The sequence below is a fragment of the Pongo pygmaeus genome, chromosome 1, assembly GCF_028885625.2.
Source record: "Pongo pygmaeus isolate AG05252 chromosome 1, NHGRI_mPonPyg2-v2.0_pri, whole genome shotgun sequence".
NCBI lineage: Eukaryota > Metazoa > Chordata > Mammalia > Primates > Hominidae > Pongo > Pongo pygmaeus.
Window position 1 is genome coordinate 80,735,578 of NC_072373.2, and position 27,017 is coordinate 80,762,594.

The 27,017-nt window shown below is 35.4% G+C and overlaps 1 protein-coding gene across 6 annotated transcripts in view; it reads left to right on the plus strand.

Annotated features, from left to right (window-relative positions):
• NME7 (NME/NM23 family member 7) overlaps positions 1-27,017 on the plus strand; it is a 229,751-nt gene that overhangs the window by 26,830 nt on the left and 175,904 nt on the right. For all 6 annotated transcript variants that reach the window (XM_054495624.2, XM_063648948.1, XM_063648956.1 and 3 more), the window contains 2 exons: positions 16,599-16,706; positions 17,790-17,956. In XM_054495624.2, coding sequence (XP_054351599.1) covers positions 16,599-16,706; positions 17,790-17,956 — 275 coding nt within the window. The remainder of the gene's footprint in view (positions 1-16,598; positions 16,707-17,789; positions 17,957-27,017) is intronic.

The window sequence follows — 27,017 nt, forward strand, 5'->3', positions numbered from 1 at the left end:
TCCTAAATGTAAGGGCTATAACTATAAAGCTCTGAGAAGAAACTATAGAAATATATATATCTCTGTATCCTTGGGTCAGGCAAAGCCTTCTTAGATATGACACCAAAACACAAGTGACCAAAGATTGCCATTCCCTCCCCAACAAAAAATTGTGTGGAACTGGCAACATGAGACAGGAAGGACCTCTATCCCAAAGGATCATTCTGAGTCCTAGCTGGACACAGGTATATATATGTGTGTGTATATATATATGTGTGTATATATATGTATATATATATGTGTGTATATATATGTGTATATATATGTGTGTATATATATGTGTATATATATGTGTGTATATATGTATATATATGTGTGTGTATATATATGTGTATATATATGTGTGTATATATGTGTATATATGTGTGTATATATGTGTATATATATACACACACAGGTATATATATATGTGTATATATACATATGTGTATATATATAAGTGTATATATACATATATGTGTATATATACACTAATACAAGTATATATATATATGTGTATATGTACTAATACAAGTATATATATATCTGTATATATATACTTGTATTAGTTCATGTTCACACTGCTATAAAGGTACTACGTGAGACTGGATAATTTATAAAGAAAAGAAGTTTAATTGACTCACAGTTCCACATGGCTAGGGAGGCCTCAGGACACTTACAATCATGCCAGAAGGCAAAGGGGAAGCAGGCATCTTTTTCACAAGGTGGCAGGAGAGAGAGAATGTGCAGGGGAAGCTTCCACTTTTAAAACCATTAGATCTCATGAGCACTCCCTCACTATCATGAGAACAGCATGGGGGAAACTGCCCCCGTGATCCAGTCACCTCCCACTGGGTCCCTGCCTCAACATGTGGGGATTACAATTCAAAATGAGATTTAGGTGGGGATACAGAGCCAAACCATATTATTCCACCCCTGGCCCCTCCCAAATCTCATGTCCTTTTCAAATTTCAAAACCAATCATGCCTTTCCAACAGTCCCCCAAAGCCTTAACTCATTCCAGCATTAACTCAAGAGTCCAAGTCCAAAGTCTCATCTGAGACAAGCAAGTCTCTTCTACCTGTGAGCCTATAAAATCAAAAGGAAGTTAGTTACTTCTAAGATACAGTGGGGGCACAGGCATTGGGTAAATGTTCCCATTCCAAATGCGAGAAATTGGCCAAACCAAAGAGGCCACAGGCCCTATGCAAGTCCAAAACCTGGCAGGGTACTTGTTAAAAAAATTTTTTTTAATTCATTAAAGCTCCAGAATGGTCTCCTCTGATTCCATGTCTCACACCCAGGGCATGCTGATGGAAGAGGTGAGCTCCCAGGGCATTGGCAGCTCCTTCCCTGTGGATCTGTAGGGGACAGTCCCCATGGCTGCTTTCAAAGGCTGGCATCGAGTGCCCCTGGCTTTTCCAGGCACATGGTGCAAGCTGTGAGTGGATCTACCATTCTGGGGTCTGGAGGACGTTGGCCCTCTTCTCACAGCCCCACCAGGCAGTGCCCCAGTGGGGACTCTGTGTGGGCACCCTGACCCCCCATTTTCCCTCTGCATTGCCCTATTAGAGGCTCTCCATGAGGGCTATGCCCCAGCAGCAGACTTTTGCCTGGACATCCAGGTATTTTCATACATCCTCTGAAATCTAGGTGGAGGCTCCCAAAGCTCAGCTCTTGTCTTCTGCATACCTGCAAGCCCAACACCATGTGTCGGCTGCCAAGGCTTGGGGCTTGCACGCTTTAAAGCAATGCCCTGAGCTGTATCTTGGCCCCTTTTAGCCTCGGCTTGAGCTGGAGTGACTGAGACTTAGGGTGTCATGCCCCAGGGCCACACAGAGCAGTGGGGCCCCAGGCCCAGCCCACAAAACCATTTTTCTTTCCTAGGCTTCCAGGTCTGTGATAGGAGGGGCTGCCAGGAAGATCTCTGACATGGTCTGGAGGCATTTTCCCCATTGTCTTGGTATTAGCATTCCATTCCTCATTTTTTATGCAAATTTCTTCAGCCAGCTTGAATTCCTCCCTAGAAAATGGGTTTTTCTTTTCTACCACAGGGCCAGGCTGCAAGTTTTCCAAACCTTTATTCGCTGCTTCTTTTTTAAACATAAGTATCAATCTCAAACCATCTCTGTGAACATATCTGACTGAATGCTTTCAGAAAATGCCAGGTCAGCTCTTGAATGCTTTTCTGCTTAGAAATTTCTTCTGCCAGATACCCTAAATCATCTTTCGAGTTCAAAGCTCCACAGATCTCTAGGGCAGAGGCAAAATGCCGCCAGTCTCTTTGCTAAAGCGTAGCATGAGTGACCTTCACTCCAGTTCCCACTAAGTTCCTCATCTTCATCTGAGACCACCTCAGCCTGGACTTCATTGTCCATATCACTGTCAGCATTTTGGTCAAAACCATTCAACAATTCTTTAGGAAGTCCACAACTTTCCCATATCTTCTTTTCTTCTGAGCCTTCCAAACTTTTCCAACCCCTGCCTGTTACCCAGTTTCAAAGATGCTTCCACATTGTCAGGTTATTTTTATAGCAGTACCCCACTCTGCTGGTACAAATTCTCTGAATTAGTCCATTTTCACACTGCTATAAAGAATACCTGAAACTGGGTAATTTTTGAAGGAAAGAGGTTTAACTGACTCACAGTTCTGCATGGCTGTGGAGGCCTCAGGAAAGTTAACAATCATGGCAGTAAGCAAAAGGGAAGCAGGCACCTTTCTCACAAGGTGGCAGGAGAGAGAGAATGTGCAGGGGAAACTGCCACTTTTAAAACCGTCACATCTCGTGAGAACTCGCTATCACAAGAACAGCATAGGGGAAACTGTCCCTGTAATCCAATCACCTTCCATCAGGCCCCTCTCTTGACACATGGGGATTATAATTCAAGAGGAGATTTGGCTGGGGACCCAGAGCCAAACCATCTCAATACTCAAATGGGATAACTGAACAGTTTACTGAAGGGACTAGTTACAAAGGTATGGGCAGAGTAAGAGAAACTAACAAGGGGTGGTGCAGGAAGCAGAAGTCGGGGTTAGTGACAACAGGGAGCCTTTACTACTTCTTGACCTATCAGGGAAAACGGAGAGAACTACCAGAGAGCAGCTGTAATGGAAAGGCTGTCTGACATGAGCTGTGGTCTTCATTGCAGAGGAGAAACTTAACCAATGTGATCTAGCAAGGAGGAGGAAGTAGAATAAATATCTTGGCCTCTCTGTTCTTCCTTTGATTTGTAGCCACTAGCTTTTACTGGCCAAACCCATGTAAAAGTCCAAGGGCAAGGGGGTCCTTTGATGAAGTTCATAGAGGTCAGCTGACCAGGCTTAGAACAGGATGGAGAAGAGCAGAGTGAAGGTCTGGAGAGACAAATGGAAAATGACAAATGGAAAATGTCTAGCACATCCACTTTCATGCCCAGTAGTACAATAGCTATGGGATAAAGGAATAACAAGACTTGGCTCAGTGTGTTTGTGACCTTGACAACAGTTGTTTTTTTGGAAAAACTCAAGGTTAGCATTTATATTGTTATTTTCTGTGTTATCATTTGATTTCTAGCTCAATAATAATGTCATTCTAACTGAATATTAAGTGAGTAGTTTATAATTGCTTAAATATTTTCATGCCACTATAATTAGACCCAGAATTTATTTATTGATTAAGAGCCATCTCTCTTTTTGGAATATTGCAGATCAGTTAATTGTTGGCAAGTGATCTCTCATGGGTAACTCATGTCCTGGAGTTACTTAATACTTTATCAAGTATATTCTTTTAAGATGGTAGTCAGAGAAGCCCATACTTATCCAAAAAAGTAAGAAAAGATGTCCTCTTCGAGAATCTTTCTGGAAATATAAGTAAACAGACTTACAAACAAATATTAGAGTTTGGGGGGGAGTTTTTTGAATATGGAAGAGTGGATTTTTGCCATTTTGTCAAGATCTATTGCTGTGCACATTTATTTACTCCTTTAGATCTTTATTTTGGTAAATATTTATTTGAGTATTTTATGGTCCCAGAACTAGGAGAGCGACCTTGAAGTTTCAAGAGAAATAAATGTTACAGCTTCTGTCTTTGAGAATTTCATAATTTTATTAGAGAGATAATTTGTATTGTATAATACAAAATTAGATGACAACCCAGTGTTCTACTGTGGGAACATCAGTCTGCCCGTGAAGAAACAAGGGTCCTTGTTAAACTATGCCACCTAACAAGTCAACATCATTTTTGCCAAGTCACTTAACTTCTCTGAGCTTCTGTTTCCTCATTGTTAATGTTCCTTTGATCTCTGAAATTCTGTGAAAATCAAATTCCAAGTAACAGAAATATCCATTGGCTGGGGTTGGTCTGGGAAGACTTCATAATAACTGTGTTTTCTTTGAGATGTCTAAAGAAAGGTTCAACCTTGCTTTTCAGAGAGATTTCCCTTGATAGATGGTGTGTGGCATTGTTTTTTCACTGGGCAGTGATCTGCAGAAGTCAGAGAGCAAAAATTTTCAAGATTATGGGCCCAAGGTGAAGAAGTTTAAAAAGCTGTTTCTCCCCTGAAACTGGATGTGTGCCTTTTTAAACGATTCCATCTTGTTTGACCAGCTTCCTGCTTTATACTCATACTGTGGAAATGGTTCTTTTCTGGCATTTTTCACTAACAAAATTTAGCAGGAGTTAAGTTGAAAGTGCGTCTTAAACATCACAGTTGGGGAAATACAGGCGTTTGTGTTCTGTTGATTGCATCATTGACTTTTTTCTGTAAAGACAAAAACAATGCATTCTATTTTTGAGATATTGTCTTGAAGTAACATTAAAAAACACAATCTTGGAAATATGTGGAATTCTGTTGAAAATATTTTTTCAAAAGAAATTTTAAACTGTAATTTTTTAAAAGCAAAAAGTGATTGCAACGGTATACTTTGTGTTTAAAGAATTTAAGTGAAATAGGATAGCTGACTAAATTTAATAATTCACCTAACTTTTCCTTCTGTTGTAATTTGTTTTCCTTTATTAATGAGAAATGCTAAGTTGGAGTTGACAAATTAGATTCTTCACACATGAAGACCCTTTTTACTTGAATTTGCCTTCTGTCTGTCTTTACAAGATACATTTATGAAGAAGGAATAGGTCTCTGTGAACAACCTGGACAGGCTCAAAACTGGTTATGGTCACACTAAAGTAAGGTTAATATTTGACGCTATTCAATGTAAGAAAATTTCTTGGTCTTTGAAGGAAGCCCTGGAGGAAGACTATTTGATAAAGGATAGGTACAAAACAAGTTAGTGCTTAAAATCTAGCCTGTGGCAATGGGATAATATAATATATATATGAATAATATAATACATATAATATATATTATACATATAAATATATAATATATATAAAATATATATATATTTCTTCTAAAAAAATCAGGATACATGTGTAGAATGTGCAGGTTTGTTACATAGGTACACGTGTGCCATGGTGATTTGCTGCACCTATTGACTTGTCCCCTAAGTTCCCTCCCCTCATCCCCCACCCCGCAGCAGGCCCTGGTATGTGTTGTTTCCCTCTTTGTGTCTATGTGTTCTCATTGTTCAACTCCCACTTATGAGTGAGAACATGTAGTATTTGGTTTTCTGTTCCTGTGCTAGTTTGCTGAAGATGATGGCTTCCAGCTTCATCCATGTCCCTGCAAAGGACATGATCTCATTCCTTGTTATGGCTGCATAGTACTCCATGGTGTATATGTACCACATTTTCTTTATCCAGTCTATCACTGATGGGCATTTGGGTTGGTTCCATGTCTTTGCTATTGTAAATAGTGCTGCAGAAAACATACGTGTGCATGTGTCTTTATAGTAGAATGATTTATATTCCTTTGGGTATATACCTAGTAATGGGATTGCTGGGTCAAATGGTATTTCTGGTTCTAGATCCTTGAGGAATCGCCATACTGTCTTCCACAATGGCTGAACTAATTTACATTCCCACCAACACGTAAAAGCGTTCCTATTTCTCCACAACCTCGCCAGCACCTTGTTTCCTACTTTTTAATCGTCATTCTAACTGGTGTGAGATGGTATCTCATTGTGGTTTTGATTTGCATTTCTCTGATGATCAGTGATGTTGAGCTTTTTTTCATATGTTTGTTGGCCACATAAGTGTCTTCTTTTGAGAAGTGTCTGTTCATATCCGTTGCACACTTTTGGATGGGGTTGTTTATTTTTTCTTATAAATATGTTTAAGTTCCTTGTAAATTCTGGATATTAGACCTTTTCAGATGGGTAGATTGCAAAAATTTTCTCCCATTCTATAGGTTGCTTGTTCACTCTGATGATAGTTTGTTTTGCTGTGCAGAAGCTCTTTAGTTTAATTAATTAGATCCTATTTGTCAATTTTTGCTTTTGTTGCCATTGCATTTGTCGTTTTTGTCATGAAGTCTTTGCCCATGCCTATGTCCTGAATGTTATTGCCTAGGTTTTCCTCCAGGGTTTTTATGGTTTTGGGTTTTACATTTAAGTCTTTAATCCATCTTGAGTTAATTTTTCTATAAGGTGTAAGGAAGGGGTCCAGTTTCATTTTTCTGCATATGGCTAGTCGGTTTTCCCAGCACCATTTACTGAATAGGAGATCCTTTCCCCATTGCTTGTTTTTGTCAGGTTTGTCAAAGATGAGATGGTTGTAGATGTGTGGTATTATTTGTGAGGTCTCTATTCTGCTCCATTGGTCTATGTGTCTGTTTTGCTACCCATACCATGCTGTTTTGGTTACTGATGCTGTTGATTTCTATTATAATGTCATTCCAGGTGAATGTGGGTTCATGGAGACTCAGACTAAACTTTACAAGCTTGTTGAACTGTAACCTTTATCATCTACATAATTTACTCCAGAATGTCTTTGAAGTCAAACAGAAGCAGATACTTGGCTTGGAATAGATTGAGACTAGTTACTGACCCTTCAACATGCAAATCATGAAAATAAGACTTCTAGTTAGTTTAAGACATTTCTCCATCATGCATTATGTAATCCATTTAGTATGATTTAAAGAAGGGAGCACTTTTGTATAAACAAAAATATTTTGCTGCCTATTGTGAAGTAATTTTTCCTAAAATACAGCATTACAAAAATGCAATGTACATTTTTTTCAGTGCATTGTTAGAATTACAAGTCTGATAAGTATGGCCTGATTTTTATTGTTGTGGTTGTGTTGGTTTTTAAAACCTGATTTGTCTTAGTAGGGGGTTAAATTGAAAGAATGTAGTTGCTGTTTCTAGAAATTGAGCAAACACTGCAGTTTATGTAGGCTGCTTAGTCTAGTGTCTCTCAGAAGGGAGTTTCCATCCCTTCTTGCCACAGTTAAGGAGAGTGGCTAAGAGCAGAAGATCTGGAGTCGAGCTGCCTGGGTTCACCTCTGTTTATAAGCTGTGTGATCTTGGCAAATTTCTTTTTTTTTTTAAATTAAATGTTTATGGGTACATAGTAGATATATATATTTATGGGGTTCATGAGATAGTTTGATACAGGCCTGCAATGTGAAATAAGCACATCATGGTGAATGTGTTCTGTCCCCTCAAGCATTTATCCTTTTGATACATTTATCCTTTTGATATCTTTTTGTTACAAACAATGCAGTTACACTCTTTATTTTAAAATGTACAATTAAGTTATTATTGGCTACAGTCACCCTACTGTGCTATCAAATATTAGGTATTAGTCATTCTTTTTGTTTTTATCTTTTGTACCTGTTATTCACCCTTACCTTCCCTACAGCCTCCCACTACTCTTCCCAACTTCTGATAACCATCTTTCTACTCTCTATGTCGATGAGTTCAATTTTTTTTCATTTTTTAGAACCCACAGATAAGTGAGAACATGTGATGTTTGTCTTTCTGTGCCTAGCTTATTTCACTTAACATAATGATCTCCAGTTCCATCCCTGTTGTTGCAAATGACTGGATCTCATTCTTTTTTATGGCTTAATGGTACTTCATTGTGTATATGTACCACATTTTCTTTATCTGTTCATCTGTTGATGGACATTTAGGTTGCTTTCAAATCTTAGCTATTGTAAACAGTGCTGCAACAAACATAGGCGTGCAGATATCTCTTCAATATACTGATTCCCTTTTATTTGGGTATATACCCTGCAGTGGGATTGCTGGATAATATGGTTGCCCAATTTTTAGTTCTGTGAGAATCCTTCAAACTGTTCCCCATAGTGGTTGTGCTAATTTACATTCCTAACAACAGTGTACAAGGGTCCCCTGTGCTCCACATCCTCACCAGCATTTTTTATTGCCTGTCTTTTGGATAAGAGCCATTTTAACTGGGATAAGATGATATCTCATTGTAGTTTTGATGACATTTCTCTGATGATCAGTGATGTTGAACACCTTTTCATATGCCTGTTTTCCATTTGTATGTCTTAAGAAATATCTATTCAGATCTTTTGCCCATTTTGTAGCCAGATTATTAGATTTCTTCCGGTAGAGTTGTTTGAGCTCCTTAGGTGTTCTGGTTATTAATCCATTGTCAGATTGGTAGTTTGCAAATATTTTCTCCCATTCTGTAAATTGTCTCTTCACTTTGTTGATTGTTTTATTTGCTGTGCGGAAGGTTTTTAACTTGATGTGATCCCGTTTGTCCGTTTTTGCTTTGGTTGCCTATGTTTGTGGGGTGTTGCTCAAGAAATTTTTGCCCAGACCAATGTCCTAGAGATTTTCTCCCATGTTTCCTTGTAGTAGTTTCATAGTTTGAAGTCTTAGATTTAAGACTTTAATCTATTTTTATTTTATTTTTGTATATGGCTGGAGATAGAGGGTCTAGTTTCATTCTTCTGCATATAGCTATCTAGTTTTCCCAGCACCATTTATTAAAGAGGCTGTCTTTTCCCCAGTTTATCTTGTTTGCACTTTTGTTGAAAATGGGTTCACTGTAGGTGTGTGGATTTTTTCTGGGTTCTCTATTCTGTTCCATTGGTCTATGTGTCTGTTTTTATGTCAGTACCATGATGTTTGGGTTACTATAGCTCTGTAGTATAATTTGAAGTCAGTTAACGTGATTTTTTCACTTTTGTTCTCTTTGCTTAGGATGGTTTTGGCTATTCTGAGTTTTTTGTGGTTCCGTATAAATTCTAGAATTGTTTTTTCTATTTCTATTCTTTGAAGAACGACATTGGTATTTTGATGGGGATTGCATTGAATCTGTAGATTGCTTTAGGTAGTGTGGACATTTTAACAATATTAATTCTTCAAATTCCATGAACATGGAATAGCTTCCCATTTTTTTGGTGTCTTTTTCAAATTATTTCATCAGTGTTTCATAGTTTTCATTGTAGAGATCTTCACTTCATTTCTTTTGTTAATTCTTAGGTATTTTATTTTATTTGTGGCTATTGTAAATGGGATAACTTTTTAAAATTTCTTTTTAAGATTGTTCACTGTTGGCATATAGAAATACCACTGATATTTGTATGATTTCATACCTGCAACTTTACTGAATTTATCAGTTCTAAGAGTCTTTCAGTGGAGTCTTTAGGTTTTTCCAAATATAAAATCATATCATCTGTAAACAAGGATAATTTGACTTCTTCCTTTCCAATTTGGATGCCCTTTATATCTTTCTCTTGTCTGATTGTTCTAGCTAGGACTCCTATTATTATGTTGAACAACAGTAGTGATAATGGGCACCCTCGTCATGTTTCAGATCTCAGAGGAAAGGCTTTTAGTTTTTCCCCATTCAGTATGATACTAGCTGTGGGTCTGTCATATGTGTCAAATATGCTTTTATTATGTTGAGGTATGTTACTTCTATATTCAGTTTTTTGAGAGTTTTCTTCATGAGGGTACGTTGAGTTTTATCAAATGCTTTTACAACATCAATGGAAATGATTGTATGGTTTTTATCTTTCATTCTTTTAATATGACATATCACATTGATTGATTTGCTTATGTTGAACCATCCTTGCATCCCAGGGATATATCCCACTTGGTCATAATGAATGATCTTTCTAATGTATTGCTGAATTCAGTTTGCTAGTATTTTGTTGACAAGTTTTGCATCAGTATTTATCAGAGATATTGACCTGTAGTTTTATTTATTTATTTATTTTGATGTGTCATTATCTGGTTTTGGTATCAGGGTAATACTGGCCTCATAGAATGAGTTTGGAAGTAGTCCCTCCTCCTCTATTTTTTGGACTTTTCTTTACTGGGAGACTTTATTATGGCTTTGATCTCATTACTTGTTATTGGTCTCTTTAGGTTTTGAATTTCTTCCTGGTTCAATCTCGGTAGCTTGTATGTATCTAGTTATTTTTCTGTTTCTTCTAGAGTTTTCAGTTTATTGGCATATAGTTGCTTGTAGTAGCCACTAAAGATTTTTTGAATTTCTCCAGTATTATTTGTAATGGATTTTATTTATTTATTTATTTAGAGACAGAGTTTTGCTCTGTCACCAGGCTGGAGTGCAGTGGCTTGATCTCGGCTCACTGCAATCTCCTCCTCCTGGGTTCAAACAATTCTCCTGCTTCAGACTCTCAAGTAGCTGGGACTACAGGCACCTGCCACCATGCCTGGCTAATTTTTGTATTTTTAGTAGAGATGGGGTTTCACTATGTTGGCCAGGCTGATCTTGAACTCCTGACCTCGTGATCCTTCTGCCTCAACCTCCCAAAGTGCTGGGATTACAGGTGTGAGCCACCATGCCCAGCCATTTTGACTTCTTAATAGCCATTCTGACTGGTGCGAGATGGTACTACATCGTGGTTTTGATTTGCATTTCTCTATACGCCACAGTTACAGTGTTATAATATCTTGTGTTTTTCTGTGTACTTACTATTACCAGTGAGTTTTGTACCTTCAGGTGATTATTTGTTGCTCATTAATGTCTTTTTCTTTCTGATTGAAGTACTCTCTTTAATATTTCTCGTAGAACAGGTCTGGTGTTGATGAAATTTCTCAGCTTCTGTTTGTCTGGGAAAGTCTTTATTTCTCCTTGATGTTTGAAGGATATTTTAACTAAATATACTATTATAGGGTAAAAGTCTTTTTTTCCTTCACCACTTTAAATATGTAATGCCACTCTCTCCCGGCCTGTAAGGTTCCCATTGAAAAATCTGCTGCTAGATGTATTGGAGCTCCATTGTTTATTTGCTTCTTTACTCTTGCTGCCTTTAGAATTCTTTCTTTATCCTTGACCTTTGAGAGTTAGATTATTAAATGCCTTGAGGTGGTCTTCTTTGGATTAAATCTGTTTGATGTTTTCTATAACTGTCTTGCATTTGGATATTGATATCTTTCTCTAGGTTTGGGAAGGTCTCTGTTATTAGCGCTTTGGATAAACTTTCTACCCCTGTCTCTTTCTCTACTTCTTCTTTAAGGCCAATAACTTAGATTTGCCCTTTCCAGCCTATTTCCTAGATCCTATAGGTGTGCTTGATTGTTTTTTATTCTTTTTTTGTCTCCTCTGTGTATTTTCAAATAACCTGTCTTCAAGCTCACTAATTCTTTCTTCTGCTTGATCAATTCTGCTATTAAAGGACTCTGATACCTTCTTCAGTATGCTTTTTGCATTTTTCAGCTCCAGAATTTATTTCAATCTCATTGTTAAATTTATCTGATGGAATTCTGAATTTCTTCTCTGTGTTATCTTGAATTTCTTGGGTTTCCTTAGGAGAGCTTTTTTTTTTTTTTTTTTTTTTTCAGGAAATACAAATTTTCGTGAAATTTGAAAATTCAAACCACAGCATGACATTAAGAAAACACAAATATTACTTATCCAGAAGAAAAAGTGTTTTGAACTTTTTCATAGAATATTTAGGAACAAAGAAGTTGAAGCTTGGAGCGGTAGAGTGATAAATAAGGAATATGTGGGAGAGAAGGTAAAGTGAAAAGAAAGTAGATCAGATTTTTTTTTTTGTTAGCACTAAACTGGTTTGCTTCAGGCCCCTAGCCAGGGTTGATTTTGAAACCTATAGCAGAGCTATTTTGAATACTCTGTCTGAAAGGTCACATATCTCTGTTTCTTCAGGATTGGTCCCTTGTGCCTTATTTGGTTTATTTGGTAAGTTCATATTTTCCTGGATGATCTTGATACTTGTGGATGTTCATCTGTGTCTGGGCATTGAAAAGTTAGGTATTTACTGTAGTCTGCAATCTTGGCATGTTTGTACCCATCCTTCTTAGGAAGGCTTTCCCTGTATTTGGAAAGACTTGGGTATTATGATCTAAGCTATATCTGCTTTAAGGGGCACCCTAAGTCCATTATAAAACTAATGATGAATGTGTAACAGATAGTGTTATAAAATTTAAAAAGAAAATTGTTACTAAAATTTTTATTGACAAAAACAGACCTATAACTGTTTGAACTCCCCAAAAGGTAAGAATTGTACTTTGGCTCTGATTTATTAATATTATATATCCTTTACAAAAAAATTTACTTAGTATTATATGTTCAATAATTTTTATTTTCATTTATAAATATAATTTTAGTCATTTTTCTGTCCATCATAAATGCCTTTTTCCTTCATACTGATTTTTTCTGCAAAGACCTTTAAAAAACTATTTACCTAGGATTAGTTGCAGCTGAGGCTGCATCATCACAAATCCAGGGTTGCTCTTCTTATATGTCATCAGTGAGGGAGATGAGTGTGTGCAATGCAGCTCTAAAGTCACAGGTGGACCCATAAACCACCATCATTGCTTTGGGAGACATAGGCAACAGAAATCCTAAGTGCTTCATGTAAACTAAGTCATTTAATCCCCAAAACTACCTTATGAGGAAAGTACTGTTTCCATTTTTCAAATGGGGAAAATGAGAGAGAGATTAAGTCTTGCCCAGGTCTTTTGGACTCTCACAAATATTCCTCCATAATTCCCCCCCAAAAAAACCCTTTATAGTTTCCTGGATCTTCTCTTTAAGCAACACATTTCAGGGCCATGTCTCTTGCTGTAGGCTGCCAGCAAATGATAGCAGCAGTAGCACCAGCAGCAGCAGACTTATCAGATTGGTGTGCTCGTTGCACTCAGCATGCTAGTAGTACCAGGCCCAGTTGGTATTTGTTGATTGATGATCATAGTATCATCAGGAATGGAATAGCTTTCTGATCAGTATTATTGAAATATGTGAGGCCAAGGTACAATTTTGCTTGGTAACATAAGCTTAAACTCACTATTGAACTGAGAGATTGGATTTTTTAAAGTATATCTGTATGGAAAAGATTGTTAATTTCATATGATCCATTGTAAAGCTGGACCTTCCTTTAAACAGTAGCAGAGAGAGGTGGTGGTGTCATTTATTTCTCCAAAGACTTGGTTAATCTTCAAATATAATTTCACTTGCAATTCCAATATTGGTCAAAATTTCCATAAAATCACCTATTTTATGTTACAAAACTTATATGAATTTTACATTCCACTCAGTAACATATATTTATATACACATATATGCATGTTACAATGTAAAAATTGTTTACGTTACTTGCCATCGAGTAAGACTGGTGCTCTAGGAAAGTTCTCTTTGTATAGACAGAGACCTTAAGACTTTAAGATACTAAGGCTTCTGGGTATAATAATACCACATTGTCCAGTTCAAGTCACTTCAAGACTTCTGGGTATAATAATACACATTTTCCTTTAAGACTTTAAGATTTCTGGAACAAAGTGTGATTATGTTTGAGAGATCAACTCTTTTATTATGTATAACTTATGTTTAAAATGTTCAAAAGAGGAAAAATGATTTGGCTTCTTTAAGAAAGTCTCTTTTTGATGCAGTGTAATCTTTAAATGCTCCTCGTAAAGTACTTTTGATAGAAGTTGGAATCTTCAAGGAAGAAGGAACTAATGATTGTCTATGTAATCATTAGGTTGTGGCATTCTCATCAGAGCATCTGTGACAAACAACTCAAAGTGTATCTGTGTGCTACTAAAGTGTTAGTTTCTCTTGGAAGAAGAAACTTTCTTGGAAGAAGAAGTTTCTTTCTCCTGGAAGGCTAGTGATATGGAAATATCTGAGTCATAGGAAATGTAGTTTCCAGTTTTGGCTCAGTTATTAACCAGCTCTGTGACCTTATGCTAGTCATTTATATTATCTAGAGCTCAGTTTCTTTATCCATAAAGTGAAGAGTTAAAACAAAATGATATATAGTTTTAATATCATTTGAGGAAGGCAACCAAGTTCCTCTTTTTTTCTAGATTTGGCTCGGCGAAGCTGAAAAGTAAATTTTCTTTAAATTTTAAAGGTGGTTTTGGTCTGGATGGTGTGTGTGTGTGCATGTGTCAGGCAGGTAGCTGAAAGGCCAACCTGACTGTGATGTTTTATCCCAAGTCCAGATATACCACTGTTATATCTCTAGATATATCTTTTAACTCTAGGAAGTAAACACAGTTTTTACTGTAAAGGTAAACCAGAAAGTTAAGTTTAAATCAAGTCTGAATATAATTTGTACTTGGAGTAATAAACCTTTTCCCACAGAGGAAACAGCACTGGCTTAGGAGTTCATTTCCAAAAGCTCTACTGAGCAAGCACAGGTTTCAGCTCACTTTTGTACCTGTTTCTCTGCCCCTTGGTGGGCTCCCTCTACCAGCTTCTTAGGCTTCTCAGTCACTTGTCTACTTGACTTGAGACTCAGCACGTGTCTTATGAGTAAAAACAATGCAATGAATGTTGGTTTCATTTCAATGGGCTTCCTGTCTTTCTGGATCTTGGATCCTCATATCCTGGCTGTCTTAAAAGCTCTCCAAATCTTTGATATCCTACTTTTCTAGTTGTTCTTAGAAGTAGCATTGGTTTGCTATGAGCTACTTTGTCATAGCCAGAAGCAGTAGTTCCTCAGTTTATTTTCTTTGCATTAAAACCGTTTTCTGGATAGAGTATAGTGCAAAATTCTGCTGCCCAATTCAGAATTAAAGAGTGTGGTTGGCAGGTTTTGTGGATAGGCTACATGGATAAATGGAAGTACCAGGTTTCGTTGAGTTTTCATTTGCTTTAGTTAGATGTGTCATTTCTTCTATTTTATATTTATTTTAGTGAAGGCAACATTTCAATTATGTATTTAAATAAATATTTTATTATGGATAGTAAAAATTTTAATAATCTACTAATATTTAAATTTTTGTTTGTAGGTGAGTACAATCCTAGAATGCACAGTGAAACCTAAACTCAAAAAAGCTGTATTGTTATAATCAATATGAAAAATATATATGATGAAAGGCTTTTACAAATGTTATAGTATGTCTCTTATTTTACATTTATTTTCTCTTGAGTAATCAGCATGGTTTAAATATGTCTTTGGATGATTGTGGGAAAAATAAAAGTGTCTTAAAAACTACTTATCTACATTATAGTTTATGAATATATTATAAACATAATTAGACATACAACTTCTACCATTAGAATTTATAAGTCAATTATTAACTTAAAAAGAACCCCCAAATTTTCCCTAACCGGAACATCAAATGGCAAATCCAGAATTAGCAATAAAACTCCTAGATTCCCTTCTTCCCTATGCTTTTATTTGTTTATTATTATGAAGATCTTTGGGGCGAGGGTATTTTTACTAACATATATAATGGGAAATCCTGCTCAATAGTCAAGGGAAAAGGACCCATCTTTGACTTATTTTTTTTCATTTTTTGCTCTCTGTGGTAGCCCTAAGAATGTACTTCACAGACCTCCAACTACAGGCAACCTAAGTGACCAAGGGTCCCGGTTGCTGTTCTCTGAAATCCGCTGCTGCTTTTGTGCTGAGCACTTGCTTCCCAAAGGCTGCTCCCAGCCAGTGATTGAGAGGAGCAGGGATACTAAAGCTGGCCCCTCCCTGTTCTTGGGAGTCACCTGGCTCTAGCACTTCCCGATGGGCTTGCTGAACCTTCCTTAGAGGGTGTAGCAATGTGGGATGATTCCACTTAACCTTCCTTGCATCTCTCCACCACTCTGTGTCAAACTTATATTGCTTTTGTCGGCTTTTCTAGTCTTCCTTGGCTCCCTCATCATTTTGTATTACGGGAATTTTCCTTAATGAAATTCTTGTATGTTCAATCTTGTCTTCACATTCATTTTCAGAGGTCCTAGACTAACACATTCTCTATTTCTATAAAAAGATACTATCATATAAAATTACTAAGGAAAAAAAGATGTTTTCTATAATTTTAATGGTAATATTCGATACTACTAGATTCTCAAATTTAGGGAAGTCAAAACTTCATATAATTGAGAGCTATCCTCAGAAATTTATTCTTATGTTAGTTTATTGATAGTCTGTATGTAAACTTGCTTTCAGAAGGACTGAATTGTTACAATAGTAAAATCAGGAGTTCACGTTCTCAGAAAACGTTAATTTACTCAGGATGATTAGATGGCTGTAAAGTAAAAAGCAATCCATAAGTCATCTTTGAGATATCTAAGGGTATTTAGTGAGAAATTAAAAGGAAATATTTCTGAGGGTGTGTTGATAACTGATATTTTATTGAAAAGCAGAAACATTCAATATAATAGGTAGAAGTAAGGTTGTTTCTTGCATATTGGTAATTCTTGCTTTCATTTTGTGTGACTTATAGAAGAGTGCTTGTTCTTTATATGTTAGTGTTAAAATTCTTCTGTCTTTCTTTGCAGAATCATAGTGAAAGATTCGTTTTCATTGCAGAGTGGTATGATCCAAATGCTTCACTTCTTCGACGTTATGAGCTTTTATTTTACCCAGGGGATGGATCTGTTGAAATGGTAAATAAGCCTTTCTTTGCTTGATTGTTGGCAAAGGAGGTGAACATGGGAACCATTGCCTTTTATATAATTGCTTTTTAAAAACACATTTATATGTATGTGTGTGTGTATATATATATATGGAAATTCTTTTTAAATGTATTCATTATAATTCCAATATAAGAAGTTAACTTGTGCCTTTATTTTTAATGTCAAAAATAGGAATTTCTTTTGTTAGAAGACTGAAGTGGGGGCTGGGCACAGTGGCTTATGCCTGTAATCCCAGCACTTTGGGAGGCCGAGGCGGGCAGATTACTTGAGGTCAGGAGTTCAAGATTAGCCTGGCCAACATGGTGAAAACCCATCTCTACTAAAGATACAAAAAATTAGCCAGGCGTGGTGGCACATGCCTGTAATCCCAGCTACTCGGGAGGCTGAGGCAGGAGAATAGCTTGAACTCAGGAGGTGGAGGTTGCAGTGAGCTGAGATCACACCACTGCACTCCTGCTTGAGCAACAGCATGAGACTCTGTCTCAAAAAAAAAAAAAAAGACTGAAATGGGATTATTCATGCTTTGGATAAGAAATAAACAATAAGTGATTATAGATAAGGATTATCATGGTCATAAATACGTCCTCATTATTGAAAGCTGTTATTGCTACAAAAAGTCAAATTGAAGAGGCTCAAGCTAAGAGGCTTCTGTTTCTTTTTGTTCCTTCACTGGCAACACAATTTTAACAAGTAGATCTTTTTGGTATTCGGATTTTGTGGCACAAGAAAGCAGAAATTTGGGTGTATGACTCTTTCTTTAGCATTTTGTAAGGACTACTTTACTGAAATGATTTGGTAATAAACAAATCTTTCTATTCAGGTTTTTAAGAGTATTAAATTTGTAATAAGAAGCTTTTATGTTATTACCAGATTGGATTAGGAAATATGGAAGTTATTAAAAATTACGATTTATATTTGTAATAAAAAAGAAACAGAATATAACCTATCTTTGATAAGACAGAACTAAGAATTATTTCTACCTTATGATAAGATTAACTTTCCTTATTCATAACTATTTTTGTTTGTTTGTTATACTGTTGTGTCTGGTTCTAGCATGATGTAAAGAATCATCGCACCTTTTTAAAGCGGACCAAATATGATAACCTGCACTTGGAAGATTTATTTATAGGCAACAAAGTGAATGTCTTTTCTCGACAATTGGTATTAATTGACTATGGGGATCAATATACAGCTCGCCAGCTGGGCAGTAGGAAAGAAAAGTAAGAAACAATTATATAATCTTTTTACATTCTCTAACTTTGGGTTCAAAGTCAATCTGAATCAAGACTGGGAGTATGTAACCTTATGAGGATGGATAGGACCTGGGAAATGGTTGTCTTCATTCTGTCTTTTTCTTTTTTTCAATTTAAAAAAAATTGATAATACCATAGTTGTGCATGTCTCATCTGACTTAATTCATGTTTATGTCTCCTGTGGCACTTAGCACATCTCCATCCACATTGCAAGCACCTTCTCTGAATTAGCTGAATGAATTAATGAATCACAATTTAAAATCTATGATCTATTCTTTCCTTTTTTCATTTTCTCCCTGTTTTCAAATGATGATCTTTGATCTCGTTGACCAGTAAGTTTTTGCCTAGATTGTTTGTAACTAATGCTGCCTATTCTCAAGTTTTGTTAACAGATATATATATATATATATATTTATTTATTTATATCTAATAAATGTTGACCAGCGGATCAATTGAAAAATGACAATGTGAGTGTTGTAAAAAGGAAAAAAAAAGAAACCATATAAAGAAATTGTGATACAGGGAGACTGATCTATCTTATTCATAACTGTATCCCTAAAAACTGTTGTAGTGATACCTCAAACAGTAAATTATTCACAGAGTGTGACCCACAAAAGTTTGTTAAATATATGAATGAATAAATTTATGTCATCGAAATGTCTGGAGGTACCGTATGTCTAAAGGAAGAGTTTCCCACTGGCTGGCATCCCCGCCTCCCTATCTTCCTCCCACTGCATGTGGCTCTTTCTGTGAGAGAAACTGTGACATGGTGCCTCCACATGTGTCCCTATTCTTCTCTCTATTGTTTGTCAAAGCTGCATTCATCATTCTTTTTCTCAGTTTTGATTTAGAAGATATACAGTCATCTGTAAAAGGGGCTAAGAAAAAAAATGGAAAAGAGAAAGAACTTGTAGATACAGATGAAAATTAGACTTATAGAAAACAAGGATTTTTGATGTTTTCCTTCTGAATACTGATTTTCAGTATTAGCAAGATGACATTTTAATTTTCAATCTCTACATTTATGAATTTCAACTTTCTGAGACTAGAATTAATTATATTTGAAATGAAATTTTAATACCTTTGTCATCTTTCTTGACTCTAATTTCTGTAGCTTATATTTTGTATGGTTTGGGGAGATTTTTTTTTCCTGTAGAGTGATTGGTGCTGTAATTAAAATAGGGATTATTTGTAGAAGTTAAGGCTATATGTATAAAAGGCTCCAAAAATGATTTAATTCAATAGGGAAAACAAATCAATCAAACTATTTTTTGAGATCTACAACTCAAATGACTAGCTGATTGCCTAACATCTGAGTCACTCTTATAGTAACATGATATCTCTTTCTGTGACTTCCATAGTCTTTCTATATAAGCACTTTATAGCTCTTGAGGTGATTGGATTCTCAGTGTGGGTGTTAGTACACAAATGGTGATGGATCAGAGGGGTGGTGAATGCCTCATTAAAAAGGAAGACCAAAGACTCTCTTTGAAATAGGACAGAAATTTCAGGTATTAGATAAATAAATAGGAATCTTTTAAGGTTATGAGATCTTATGTAAAAGTCTATGGGATTAAAGAAATGCCAACCATAATTCCTTTATTTAAAACTAATAAATATGTGTAGCATTCATTTATGGAGCACATACTATATACCAGACACTATGAAATGTGCTTTACATACACCTCAGTTCAAGACTACTTTATTTTATTTAATTATTTTTGAGGCGGGGTCTGGCTCTGTCACCCAGGCTGAAGTGAAGTGGCATGATCATTGCCCACTGCACCCTTGACTTCCCATGCTCAAGTGATCCTCCCATCTAAGCCTCCCAGGCAGCTGGAACTACAGCCATGTACCACTATTCCTGGCTAATTTTTTAGTATTTTGCTAGAGATGGAGTTTGGCCATCTTGCCCAGGCTGGAAGACTACTTTAAATTTTTATTTAAACTAGCAAAATAAGTGAGTTAGGGAGTCAGGGTTAACAGTCTGACCTAAGAAAAATAAAATAACAACCATAAAATTTATAATTTATATATTTTAACTGTGATTTGACTGAAGTGAATGTTGTTAAATCTATTTTATAGAATGAGTAAGTAACTTGTCCACAGTAACACAGCTAGAAAGTAAAGGGAAACCAGAAAACCGTGTTTTGTTTTTCCCTAAAATTCATTCTCTTTCTACTAAACCTCTAATTAATATGCTGGCAAATACTGTTGAATGGGACTGATTTTAAATCAGGATGAACAGAAGAATTCTATTTTAATATAAAAACAAATTTGAAGTATTTGGGCTTTATATAGTTAATGAAAATATATGTAGTATATATTTTACTGACTCAAATTGATTCACCATTTTGTCTTCTTATTCTTTCTTAATTGCATATGGGTTAGTAAATCCAACAACCATTTGGGTGATTTAAATAAACTTCTTCCAAACTGAAGAGTTTCAAAAATGTATTGTTTTATTTAAATGGCAAAAAGTAAGCATATGGAAATATATGTGTATGTCTATCAGCGTTCCACAGAAACACCTTCTGTGTAACAACTGCTTTAGTCTAGTTCTCAGTTTTGTATAGTGTTGAGAAAAATTTATGAGCCAATTACATTTTCAACTCTTTTCTTTCTATAGTAAAGCCTGTAGTGAGGAGGATGAGTGAAATTGATCCCCATGGAGCCTATCAGCTAATTGGGGAGCAGTTATCCAGATAATTTAATATAATTCAGCTTATCTCATCAACTAGCTTCAGCTTTCCAATTCCTTTTGACTGTAGAAATCTGACATTTGATTCACATTTTTATCTTCTCTTTATAAAGCTCCTCTAATCAAATGGATAAAGGTTACAAGTTGTCAATGAGTCAGTCTTTGATTTTAATTTTAGCTAGTAATTAATTGATGCCTTATGATTCTGTTGTTTAGATGTAGAGACACAATACAATTTGTGTCTTTCTAAAAATTTATTACCTCAAACCAGAAATAATTAAAGTTTTCATATGATGAGTCAATATGTATACGTATGCATGTGTACGAATGATAGAGGAATTTTATATGAATAGACAGCTATTCCCCATGTGATAAGTGAGGTATTAAATGTTTACTTTGATAGCTTATATCTTTAGTAAGAAGTTTATAAAAATCGATGAAAAATAATGCTAGTATCCTATTTAAAAATCCATTAAGTACTGAGACACGTATTTACATTCAGCAATCCTCATTCTTTTTGAATCTCAGCCAGAAAGCAAGCTGTCTAATCAAATTAAAGGGAGAAAGGCATCAGTAGGTTGGGTGAACAACATTATAGTAGATGTTAAATACATGAAATTCTTGTGCCCATCTATTAACTTTCAGTGAAAGGAAGATCCTGCTGTTTTTCAGAAGAAAAATTATGAAGTCAACTGTGTGTATAATCTTTGATCCCAAGGTCTAAGCCCAAGTTATTTGAGGCTCCATCACAGCAGGAACTCAGTCACAATATGCATTTTCCTGTCCTCTTGGAGATGTACTGAAATGGTATGTGGATAAAAAAACAAGCCATATTTTAGGTGAGACCTGTGCTTGGAAGGGGCTTAAGAATACTTCTCCCTGGAGGTAGGGAGATGGACATAAATAACCTTTTGAACTAAATCACCTTTTGAATTTTTAAATACAGCCCCAAAATTCCAAGCATTTGCTTAATTGATAATTTTTTAAAAGGTACTGAAATAATACTTTATATATTTTCTAGACTTATGTAGTTTAACAATTCTTATGGATGAACATACATTTTCTAATATTAGAATTTGACTCATATGAACTATACATTTTTTCTATGTGAAGATTTGGCAGTATCATCAGATATATGTTTGAAGAAATTTCACTGGAAGGAAATGTCATAAAATCTTGGCTATATCAAGTTTGAAACAACTTCAGGGTTCAGGTATTATATAGTTTAGCAGGATTACAGTATTGGGATATCATAATGTATGAATGACATAAAAGACATTTTAATTTTAATTAAAATTAAATTAAAAATTTTAATTTTAATTAAAATTTAATTTTAATAAATGCAAAAAATGTACCTCTTCTGTTCTTCCATCCCAACTGGAATAAATTAAGTTTAGAATACTTTAAAAATTATTATTCTGTCTTCCCCTGGTTGTTATGGCACTTGACCACCCCCACCCCCACCACTGCTTCCATCTGTATCTCTCTGGCTATTTTTTCTCAGAGTCATTCCTTCTCAGAGGCAAAAAAGACTCCTGGTATTCCCCAGGGTTCTGTTCATGGCCCTTTTTTTCCTCATTCTATATACTCTCCCAGGGGATTCTATGTACTCCATGACTTCAACAATGTGTTGCTTTCCAAATTTATGTCATCACCCCAGCTGTAAAACCATATGTTTAAGCTTTTTCCTGAACGTTTCCATGTAGTTTTTTCACAGGAACTTAAAAATCCAAAATTGAATTAATTGACAAATTCAAAATTAAATTAATTCTCTTTCATTGAAAAACCTACTTCTGTATGCACTAACACAACATTCACCTAATCACATACTTACAAAATTGGTGGCTGTCCTTGAGTTCCATATGTATTTTATCCTTAAATCCACATGAGGACCTAATCTTACCAATTTACTTGTCTCCTTCATAAATCTCTCTTATTTCTCTTCTCTTTTTTATCTTTTACATTCCTCCTTAAAACAGCTTCTTCTCATCTCTTGAGCTCCATTAGTCTCCATTCTTCCCTCCAAATTACTAACTGATGAAGAACTAACACAGGAGACAGATGTAGATCAAAATATTAAGTATTAATTTTACTTAGGCTGTCTTGTGAAAGCTGTGTTTGAGAATGTTTGAGGCTTTCTTTCTATTCCTATTTCCTCTATCCCTTACACTGATCTGGAACTTGAGGCCTGCCTGAGGAAAAGTTGGATCTACAGAACAAACTAAGGGCATACTTGCCCAGGGTTCTCATCCTGCCCTCCAGCCCATGGAGCACAGGAGAGCGAGCACTAGAGAGAAACAGGCTTCCACTGCAGGTGCTGGACTCTGACTCCAATGTGCTTAACATGTGAAAGCAGAACGATACGCTATCCCTTACTTGTACACTATCCCCTACTTGAGGGCCTGCAGGTCAGAGAAAAAAGAGGTAGGGCCACATATAACCAGAAACCCTTAAATATGGCCAGACATGGAGAAGCGAATGGAAGAAGTAGAGAGAGAGAGCACTTTCTCATGGGAACAGGGATAGAAGTTACTTTACTCTTGAGGAGCAAGGGACACATTTCTAGTTGTTTTCTGAGTTTTATACCTTTAAGCCAATTGGCTGCCATGCTCTGGTAGACTATGGCTACTTCTCGGGGAACAGACCAGACGAATATTAGTTTAGTCTTGCTGTCACCTTTGGGAAACCATTCCCTCAATACCAATTACTGTTGTTTGTATATTGTCCTAGGACCAGTGGTGAGCAGTTGAGTTTTGGCTGCTGAAAGGCACCCTAATGCGTTAGAGGAATACCTGTTCAGTAACAGAGGCCTTGCTAAAAACTCATCCCCAATCTTTTTCTCATCTTTACTTATCTATAGTATCATTGTCTAAGATGGCATGCTATTGATTATACGATAGACCCAACAACAGTGTAACTGCCTTCCAAATAATACAATGAAAAATGCCTTCTCATTATTAAATTCCCAAGGAGAAATTGATATTTTTTTCTGTAAAATAAGAATTCTGCCTTTCCATTCTACAATTCTCAGTCATATGGTCGTTGGTCAGTTAACAGATTAGAGTTGAATTTCTTTTTCAGCTCCAGCTTGAGCCATCTTTCCTTAGAAAGGGTTTGATTGATAGTGTATTTGGGTTAATTAATATCTTTTTGCCATCTCTTTTATACTTGCCCTGTTATGCTTTAGACATGTCTTATGTATCTTGTAAATAGCATATAGTTTTTTTTTTATTTAATCTGGAACGCTTATATTTTCATTGGTAAAGTTAATACATGTACATTTAAATAAGCTGTGATTATTGGTATTTTTGTATATATTTCTATTTTACTGTTTTCCTGTTTTTCTATTTTTTCTTCTTGCCTTTTCTTTGGATTAGTTGAAGAAATTTTTCTTCCTCTCTTCAGTTTTTTTTTCTATTATATGGTTTTCTGTTGAAGTTATAACAAATTACCACCAAGTTAGTCACTTAAACAATACAAATTTATGATCTCAGAGTTCTGTCAGAAGTCCAATCAGATCTCATCAGGTAAAGATCAGGTGTTGATAAGGCTGCATTTCTCTTGAGGCTCTAGGAAAGAATCAGTTTCCTTGCACATTCCAACATCTTGAAACCATCCACATTCCTTGGTTTGGAGCCACCTTTCTCCATCTTCAAAGTCACCAATAGCAGGCTTGAGTCCTCCTCACACTGACATCTCTCTGGTTCTCTAAAGCTAGGAAAGAGTCTCTTATTTTAGGGACTCATGTGATGAGATTGGGCCCATGGGAATAATCCAGAATAATCTCTACTATCTCAAGGCCTGTAATCTTAATCACATCTGCAAAGTCCTTTTTGGCAGGTGAGGTCACATATTTATAAGTTCTGGAGATTATAATGTGGACATCTTTGAGGGGTAGTATTATTCTGCCTACTATATTCTCTGTTGCTTTAGAGGTTATGTGATTTTTATACTTGTTCTTTATTGGTTAGGCTTGAAATTTTTTCATATATTTAACTTAAAGTTCTATAATAATATGGCTGTCTCCCAAGTCATACAACAAGTTTAGGACACTTTAGCTCTAATCTTCTCTCTTAAATCTTACATAGTTTTGTTATTATTGTTGTATTTGGACATTCAGTTTTTTTGCCTGCATGTTAGACATTCTTTTATTTATTTATTTATTTTGATAGAAACAACATTTGCTTAGATTTACCTAAACATTTGTTCACCAATTTTTCTTGCATATCAACCTGTCCTTTTAGAATATTTTCTCTTCTTGTTATTCTTCATTTCTTCATTGTAAACTACCTGTTTTTTTTTAATCTGCACATGTTTTTTATTTTACCCTCTTTCTTTAATGATACTATTGCTAGACGCACAATTCTAAGTTGATGGTTATTGACCAATTTTCTTTATTCCCCTTTTCTGCTATTAGTAGTTACAGAATTATATATTCTATCAATTTTTAATATTTTTAATATATGCAATTAAGGGTATAAATTTCCTTCTAACTGCTTATAACCATATCCTATTATTTTTGATATGTAATTTTTATTCAGTTTGAAACATTTTTTACTTTCTTTGTGTTGTCTTCTTTGGTTTATTATTTATTTAGAATTATGTTTATTTCCAAACATATGGAGATTTGTTTATTCTCTTTTTGTATTGGAATCTAGCTGAATTGCATGTGTTTAGAGGACATATTCTTCATGATTTTTGCCTTTCAAACTGGTTAAGATTTGCCTCTGGCTTAGAATAGTCAATTATTAATGATCTATGTGTGTTAGAAAAGAATGTTTAGGCCAGGTGTGGTGGCTCACGCTTGTAATCCCAGCACTTTGGGAGGCTGAGGCAGGTGGATCAATTGAGGTCAGGAGTTGGAGACCAGCCTGGCCAATGTGGTGAAACCTTGTCACTACTAAAAAATTACAAAAATTAGCCGGCCGTGGAGGCGTGTGCCTGTAGTCCCAGCTGCTCGGGAGGCTGAGTGGGAGAAATGCTTGAACCCGGGAGGTGGAGGTTGTAGTGAGCTGAGATGGCGCCACTGCACTTCAGCCTGGGTGACACAGCGAGACTCCATCTCAAAAAAACAGAAAAAAAAAAAAAGAAAGAAAAGAAAAGAATGTTTAGTCTGCAGTTGTTTTGTATAGTTTTATATATTTATTCATTAGGTGAAGTCTGTGAATTGTGATGTTCAAATCTTTCACATATTTACTAATTTTTGGGCAGCTTATTCTATAAATTGCCGAGGTTTTATTAAAATTTTCTAATGTAATTATCATTTGTCTATTTCTTCTTGTAGTTATGTTAGTCTTTATATTATAATTTTAAGGGTATGTTACTAGGTGATTTAAATTGTTATATCTTCTTGGTAAATTGAATCTTTTATTACTATGAAGAGACCGTCTTCATCTCTAGCAATGCCTTTTACTTTAAACTGTACTTTCTCTGATATTACTATAGCTGCACTGGCTTTCTTTTAGTTAACATTCGCATGGTATACCTTTTCCCTTCTTTTTACTTTAGATTTTCAGTATTCTATTCTAAGTGTGCCTTTCATTAGTTTTTTTGTTTGTTTGTTTTTTATATCTTTTTTTTTCTTTACTTTAAGTTCCGGGATACGTGTGCAGAATGTACAGGTTTATTACATAGGTATACATGTGCCATGGTGGTTTGCTGCACCTTTCAACCTGTCATCTAGACTTTAAAATCCAATCAGATTATCTTTTTAAAAAAATTTTTTTATAAATACAATTTTATAACCTGCATCTACTGTAGAGCACTTATTTGTAACGTAACTACTAATATACTTGGCTTTAACTCTGACATCTTATCCTGAGCTTTCTTCTCCTGCCTGTTTTATTATCTTATTTTTGATTGGATTGCTTAAGGATTTTTTCATCTATTTTTTTTCTATATACAGTTAGTATTTACACTATAAACTACAACGTATGTACTTAACTTGGTAAAGCTTAAATCTAATATTTTCACCTTCCTTCTTTAAAATCTAAGAATCTCAGAAGACTTTAACTCAATTTTTGTTGGGATTTTTGCTGAATTATATGCTGTTTTTGTTGTGTATTTTTTTTGTTTTTTTTCCACGAACCTAATGATTTACTATTATTGTTTTATGTAATGAGTATTCATTTAGGTTTCTTCACTTTTTGCTTTTTATCCTTTCTTTTATCTCAAACATTCTGTTTGGGATTATTTTACCTTTGCTTAAATTACATTTAAAAAAAATAATTTCCTTTTGAGTGTGTTTACTAATAGAAAACTCTTTCAGTTTGCACTCATCTGAAAATGTCTTTATTTCACTTACATTCATGAAACTATTTTCTTATC